General features: G+C 50.1%; 3 protein-coding genes across 3 annotated transcripts; 2 read left to right on the forward strand and 1 right to left on the reverse strand.

The window, feature by feature from the left end:
* The first annotated feature begins 43 nt into the window (after positions 1 to 43).
* Positions 44 to 2,236, forward strand: VE01_09841 (uncharacterized protein). Its single transcript, XM_018279248.2, has 3 exons — positions 44 to 854; positions 969 to 1,612; positions 1,665 to 2,236. The coding sequence occupies exons 1-3, from the start codon at positions 443 to 445 to the stop codon at positions 1,734 to 1,736; spliced, it is 1,128 nt and encodes a 375-aa protein (XP_018126371.2). The 5' UTR covers positions 44 to 442; the 3' UTR covers positions 1,737 to 2,236.
* VE01_09842 (uncharacterized protein) lies at positions 2,194 to 4,272 on the reverse strand. Its single transcript, XM_018279249.2, has 2 exons — positions 4,028 to 4,272; positions 2,194 to 3,974 (listed from the first exon to the last, which is right to left on the reverse strand). Exons 1-2 carry the CDS (start codon positions 4,224 to 4,226, stop codon positions 2,293 to 2,295), a joined length of 1,881 nt encoding a protein of 626 aa, XP_018126369.1. The 5' UTR covers positions 4,227 to 4,272; the 3' UTR covers positions 2,194 to 2,292.
* A 143-nt stretch (positions 4,273 to 4,415) lies between these two features.
* TSC10 (3-dehydrosphinganine reductase) lies at positions 4,416 to 5,896 on the forward strand. The gene is made up of 2 exons (XM_018279250.2): positions 4,416 to 4,773; positions 4,829 to 5,896. The coding sequence occupies exons 1-2, from the start codon at positions 4,648 to 4,650 to the stop codon at positions 5,738 to 5,740; spliced, it is 1,038 nt and encodes a 345-aa protein (XP_018126383.1). The 5' UTR covers positions 4,416 to 4,647; the 3' UTR covers positions 5,741 to 5,896.
* The last annotated feature ends 962 nt before the right edge of the window (positions 5,897 to 6,858 follow it).

Consider the following 6,858-nt stretch of genomic DNA (forward strand, 5'->3'; position numbering starts at 1 on the left):
TCACCGGCGACAAATGGATGATCAGTTCACTTTGACCCCAATTCACCCGTCAACCACCACATCTACGACGACCACCACGACAACCACGACCCGTCACGCCCATACGCTGTTGTGACCGCCTTGCATACATCCTGTATCGACATATTGCGACTTCACTGATGCGATAGAGTCCCTGTTGTTCAAGGCGCCGTTGGTGGTCGAGCGCCTCATTGCGACCGGTCGCGCCGATAGACATCTTCACTGTCATCGCACCCATCGATTCCTTGAACGCCGAGGTCACCTCATCCTCGAGCTCTTGACATTCACTCTGGCGGATTCTTCACCTATAACTGCACTATTCTTGAAAACGACAGCTCGTCTTGGTTGACGTAGCGAGCCAGGCTCAATTTTCTGTTATTCGCATTGTTTCGTGTAACCATCGTCACATTCACAGGTTTTATCGATGTCGACTCCAATAGATTCTGCTACCAATAGATCGTACCCGCTCTCACCTACTCCGAACAGCGAGGTGAAAAGGTCACAGCCCGCGACATTTCAACCTCGGACTCCACAAAGCCCCCTCCAGCCAAACACGGCCTCGGGCGAGAAGGTGCCAAACACCAGGGTATCGGGCAACATGAGTTCAACCATTTCTAGGACAGTCCAAGGGCCAACTATGGCAGACTCGCACGATAGCGCGACGCCGATGTCGATCGATTCGAGCATCCAGGCTGATGACCTTTCGAACAAACGCAAGCGTGAATCGGAGGATACTGGTGATCGCGAGCAGAAGAAGGCTCATGTCGAGGAACGCAAGCTGTGTATTGAGGACCTTCACCTTGATGTTGGCAAGATATACCAACTTTGCAGAACTCGTAAGGCTCCCTTCTCTCCCAAAAGGTTTCGGTGTTCGCCTTGTGCGGGCATTGTGAATCTCAAGTTCTGCGCATCATCTACCTCAGTATTTGGTTAACACAGACTTGATTTAGCTCATCCATACAAGCAACCGGATTTAGGACTAGATCTATTCGAACTATACGGCCTCAACCCAACCGCGGCAAAAGTGGCACGAGTTCTACCAAGTGGCGAGAAGAATGGACTACGCAAGACATACAAGGGCAAGATCAAGGACTTGGGGATCAGTGGGAAGTTTGACGTCACAGTCAACGACGAAGAGTCTTCAGGCGGCCTTCTGTCTATGATGAGAGAACCTGAACATGAGTGGATGGTAACTCAACGTCTTGGCAAAGAGATTGAGAAGGGGTTGCCCCAGAATGTCTTTGCGGCTCTGCCTGCGGCAATGACGATGGCTAAAGGTGTGATACCAAAGCAGATGTGGGATAGCTCTGTTCTAGGCGAGTTGGATATTCCAGAGAAAAAGGCTGCCGCTCAAGTCCCATCAAAGCCTACCTCTGCCGGTATGCAGAAGAGCGCAAGCCAACAGTCCGGAGCAATGTCCCGCGGCAGTAAGGCAGATCTTGCTCGTCCCAAGAGAGCCGTGAAGAAGCGTGGCTATGATGAGTCGAGCTTTGAGGGCTATGGGGAAGGCTATGTTGATGACGATATGGTTGATGCTGGGTACTCAACCGGCGAGGGCGATGACCGGGGCGGCCCCGGAAAGAGAAGAAAGAAGGTTGGTAGTGGGAGTCACCTTGATTTCTACTACAAAACTAACGATATGATAGTCTGCGCTTAACCAACAACAGTACGGCCCATCTCGCCATGGCAGCTACGGCCCAGGGATGGTTGGTGCATGATCGTGGCACCACCGTTGTATGAAATGGAGAAAGAAAGCAGAACTGGCCCATTTGGGATCTATCTGCCCATGCCTCAGTCAGCATGTGGACTTTCGGCGATGCCTTCCAATTTGGAAACCGGCCACAACTGGTCGTCTGGGTCGATCCCAGAACAAGGAAGCGCGACGTCGACAGCGGAATCGAAAACAGTGTTTCGTTTTTTTTTTACCGAAACCTGGAAACACCCACTGGGGTACTTGAGCTTCAAGAAATTGAGCTGACCCGGTGCGGGAAACATAACTGTAATGAGTATCACTTGCACATCGGGGCTTATGCTATTAGCGGGCGTTTTTGTGTTACTCGAGCCAGAGCAGTTCTAGCCACCAGACTTCTGCATGATGCGGAAAGGGACGATGGTCTATGAATATATGCCATTACAAACACATCAAGCTACATTATCGTGACCACGTAAGGGATCCGTGACTTTTGTTAAATTATATCTATGCCGTAGCTTGCCCGGGGTCTATGGAACGTACATGTCTGTAACAAATTTGATTTCATTTTCAAGACTCCATATCTACAACTTGACACTCTTAACCACCCCGGCCTTAATACCAGTCTTCTCACCCGAGTAACCACCGCGCTCCTCGCCGCCCTTATAAATGGCCTTCATGCTGCCCAACTTCTTCATCTTCTCCTCATACTTCATCCTCTTCTTAACTCTGGGGTTGCGGACTTCCTTCTTCCTCTTCGGCGCGAGTCCACGGTTTTTGGAAATCACATATCCTATGGCACGCTTGCCATCCTCACCAACATCCTCGCCCTCAACTCTGGCCAAGGAATTCTCAGCCTCTGCAGCAACAAGGGCTGCGTGCTTATCTTCCTTCATAGCCTTCTTTGCCTTCGACGTTTGTGCCACGAGATCGTAGTACTCATCTTCTTCGTCTTGGACCTTCTTGCCAGCGGCTCTATCCGCATCATCTTCTTCGTCACTATTTCCACCAAGCTCAGCGCCTCGGCCATACTCGTCTAATTTCTTGCCACGGCGTTCAGCTTCAGCATTCAGCCTGTTCTGCCTATCGCGCAGGCGCTCACGGTACGGTAGATCAGCATCACCACCCGCGTCACGACCAGCCTCGTTGCGCTTATTCGACCTCTGTGCGATTTGAGAGGTGTAGAAGCGGAGAGATTTCTTCTTGGCGGCCTTCTCAGCAAGGGCGCGCGAGGAGAGAGTTTCTTCTTCTCCAAAGTCGGAGTCGGAGTCTTGCACGATAGCTGGCTTGGCCTTGGAGCTTGAGGATTTGCGTGTTTTGGTGGTGGGGATGAGGGAGGAGAGGTCGGTCAAAGAAGCTTCGTTGGCGTCGATTCGGGCCTTGCGCGCTTTAGCTGTTGCAGCAGCAGCAGCTTCAAGCTTGGCAGCCTTTTTGGACTTCTTGGTTGATGGAATACGTTCAAAGGCCTCATCCTCGTCGGTTTCGGGTGTGGCTTCGTCGGATAGTATCTCATCTTCGTCAAGGCCGCCAAATGGCATATCCTCTGCTTGAAGGGTCTTTGTTTTGGACCACATCTCGCGGCACAGTAGAAGACTATCCATAACCGCATGGTCTCGGAGTTCCATTGGGTCAAGAGCTGACTTGGCGTTCTCTTCCTTTGCTGTAGAAGTGAGGACGGCAAAGTACATTGTCAGCGCTCCAAGATAAGCAGCCAAGGCACGGCTCTTAATAACCGCGACAGTATTCCTGGGCCCTGTGGCGCTGATTTCGTTGTTGAGATCCTCCAGGACCGGATGTAATTCCACGAACTCATTTGCCAGAAACTCGAATTCGGGGTATCTCGTCTGGAGCAGCTTCAGTCGCTCCTCTGGTCCCAAGTCGTCCGTGATTTCCACGTCCTTTAGAATCTCTGTGACTACGTCTCCGTCGTCATCCTTTGCTTCTTGCAGCCACTCGTTTTCATCAAACCCAAAATCTGCCTCGGACATGCTCTGCAACTTCTTTTGCTGTAAACGCTTTGCTTCAGCCTCCTCTTCTAAGGCGTCCACCTCCGTCTCGATATTATCCGCATTGTAGTAGTCTTTTTTCGATGATCCCCAACCCTCAGCGTCTTCGTCCTCCTCCTCTGCCTCTGATCCTTCCGAATCCGAAGTTGCCTTGCGATTCGACTTGCTTTTGCTCAATCGGCTCCCTGCCGCCTCGTCGTCTTCGGAACTAGCATCGGAGTATCCAAGAACTTCCTCATCGGAAGGCTCGAGGAATGCGTCTGTTTATTGTTAGTAGGCGCAGGGGCGACGGAGACAATCGCATTAAACATACCTTGCTCTGCCCATTTGCGCTGCCTTTTGGCCTCTGGTCCCTCATCAAGCATCACCTTGTCTCTATTAATATGAAAGTCATCTTCCTCGTCGGCAACGTCCCTATAGGATGTAATTGGTCCAAGATTCCCATCTTTTTCGTCAAATTCTTTCGGGCCGCTTGGAGCGGCTCGGCCTGAACCCTTTCTTTTCTTTGCCATTTTGTATTTGTGACGTCCAGTTAGAATTAGAAAAGTGGCGTTCACTGAGCGCAGTCGTGGATGAGATCTCGAACTTTTTCGATACCACTATCTTAGTGCCAGATAGCGGCGAAAAGTAATTCCGCATCAGTACACCCAGGTACCGCCAAGGAGGCTCTCGGCCAGTCGCGACTTCCATTTTGGACTTGAAGGGGATTTCTTGCGAATTCCTGTAGTAACTGCCGTATATATTATATATGGAAAGGTATGGCTACTGTATCTTGAAGCCAAGTTACAATATTTTAGAAGTTGGAAGACTAAGCTTCGAGCAATTAGATCCTAAAAAGTTTCCAATTTCAAAACCACCAAGCTGACATTAATTTACTGAGCTGACGGGCCCCCTCCTGATCGCCATCCTTCTCACAACACACAACAATCCCAAATGAGCCTCGATATCGTCTCCGCGATCTCCTGGAAGACTGTGACCTCTCTGATATTTGCCATTGGCCTCGGCGCGTTCATAATGGGTTGGCTTAGCCGCAAGAACCACTTTGATGTGGCTGGGAAGGTACAATACTCATCCCCAAAGTCTCCCCATGGCCTTCATAGCTGATGATCCCTAGACAGTGCTCTTGACCGGAGCATCACAAGGAATGGGTCTCTCGGTGGCGAAAATTCTCTCGGGGAAAGGTGCCAACGTGGTTATCGTCGCCCGCAACGTTGGCAAGCTGGAAGCAGCATTGAGTGAAATCAAAGCTTCTGCAGCCTCTGCGACCCAGACCTTCCACTACATATCTGCCGATCTTACAGACGCCTCTGAAGCGTCCCGCATCGTCACTGATGTGATGGCTTGGAACAGTGGTGTCTCGCCCGACGTTGTATGGTGCATGGCTGGCAGCTCGGAACCTCAGCTATTCCTAGATGCGCCCAGCAAGGTGCTCAGGAACCAGATGGATATCAACTACTGGGCAAGTGCAGAAATGGCGCAGGCAATACTGAAGGAGTGGCTGGCACCAGGTGAAGCGAGGAGCGAGAGACAAAGACATTTCATATTTACGGCCACAACTCTCGCGTTCTACCCCATTGTGGGATACTCGGCATATTCTCCATGCAAAGCTGCGATGCGCTCGTTAAGTGATACGCTATCTCAGGAGATTCTGCTTTACAGCGACTCAGTTAAAGTTCACACCGTATTCCCGGGATCGATCGACACGCCAGGCTTTGCTCATGAGAACATTGGGAAGCCGGCAATTACCAAGATTCTCGAAGAACCAGACCCATTGCAGTCTCCGGATGCGGTGGCCGCAGCTGCTATTTCAGGGCTGGAGAGCGGAGAGTACCTGATCACGACGAACTTACTTGGGTCCATAATGAGAGCTTCGGCATGGGGCAGCTCAGTGAGAAATAACTGGGTCATAGATAACATACTCGTTTGTATCGTGGCCTTGGTGTCTTATTTCATATCTGCAGATATTAACGGGAAAGTGCGGAAGTATGGAAAGACGAACGGGCATCCGAGCACTTTCAAGGGCTAATTACCAACAAACAACCCTCTTAAGAGATAATAATGTATTGTATTGCCTATCTGCTTTTATTCTATCTCTAATCTCGTGGTACTGTTATTGAAGTGTCTTAATTGCCCCTATTCGGTGGAGGTGGAATTTTACCGCCCGGCTCAGATGCTCGCATGCACATATCAAAGTTTTGGCTCATGCGCTCCTTCAATCGCCGTCCACCCAACCGTATCGGAAGATGGTATTTTATAAGGCTAATTCCGTTTACTTTCCTTAATTAAACAAGCTCATAATCCCAATCGCAAAGCTCTCCGTCTGCGTTTTGCTTCTCGGAGCCACGGCAAATCATTGGCATTCCATCGCCTGCCAACCGAACTTTAGAAACCCGCGCTGAGGGCGCAGGGAGGTCTCGTGGCCAGTTCTTTACGAGCCGATTACGTATCATATGTCAGTTGCAGACAGGAGCAATTGTTTTACACGTGTACCTTCGAGGTAAATTCTTGTTTCTTAGTGTGGACTTTTCTTTATTAGAAAGTGCTCTGCTGCATCGGTCTTGTTCGTCTGTCTGCCTTGTGCTGCTTTCAGATATCGTCAACCTTTATTGATCATCGCCTTTGTCAATATGACAACCGTCGCCTTTGTAGATTTTGTTGATACCCCTCAGTTGTTCCCCAGGGGGGGGGAGTCTATATCTCGAATCTGATGTGAACACCCCTTGCGACTGTTTGTCTAATCTTTCAGTATCTGGTGCTTTTTCATTCGCGTCAAGTAACAGGGAAAATTGCAGCGAAACTTCTCATAATTGACAGACGAGCGCCGTTTTATCAAGCCTCACTTACAGACTATCTGCTATGGCCAACCCCTTTGGTACGGGCATAATGTCCGTGGTACAACAGGAAAGAGCAGATAATCACGCCGCTGAGGAAGCAAGACAAAAAGCAAGAATGGCAAGCAGACATGCACTGGTTGCGAAAGTCAGGTGGGAGGCTGTTGAGAAACAGTGGTTGGCTACGAAGGAAGCATACACGAACCAGGCGGCGCGATACACGAATGCGACCGATCCAAATGTTACAACCGGCCCAAATGCTGCAACTGGATTGAATGCTGCAACTGGAACAACTGGAGCAACTGGAGCAACT

Source organism: Pseudogymnoascus verrucosus, assembly GCF_001662655.1.
Source record: "Pseudogymnoascus verrucosus strain UAMH 10579 unplaced genomic scaffold scaffold_59, whole genome shotgun sequence".
In the NCBI taxonomy this organism is placed as follows: Eukaryota; Fungi; Ascomycota; class Leotiomycetes; order Thelebolales; family Thelebolaceae; genus Pseudogymnoascus; species Pseudogymnoascus verrucosus.

Coding starts and splice junctions, on each gene's coding strand:
- TSC10 (XM_018279250.2), top strand. CDS start 4,648: ATGAGCCTCGATATCGTCTCCGCGATCTCCTGGAAGACTGTGACCTCT. Junction 4,774..4,828: donor ACTTTGATGTGGCTGGGAAG/GTACAATACTCA, acceptor GATGATCCCTAG/ACAGTGCTCTTGACCGGAGC.
- VE01_09841 (XM_018279248.2), top strand. CDS start 443: ATGTCGACTCCAATAGATTCTGCTACCAATAGATCGTACCCGCTCTCA. Junction 855..968: donor ATACCAACTTTGCAGAACTC/GTAAGGCTCCCT, acceptor GACTTGATTTAG/CTCATCCATACAAGCAACCG. Junction 1,613..1,664: donor CCGGAAAGAGAAGAAAGAAG/GTTGGTAGTGGG, acceptor ACGATATGATAG/TCTGCGCTTAACCAACAACA.
- VE01_09842 (XM_018279249.2), bottom strand. CDS start 4,226: ATGGCAAAGAAAAGAAAGGGTTCAGGCCGAGCCGCTCCAAGCGGCCCG. Junction 3,975..4,027: donor GCGCAAATGGGCAGAGCAAG/GTATGTTTAATG, acceptor AACAATAAACAG/ACGCATTCCTCGAGCCTTCC.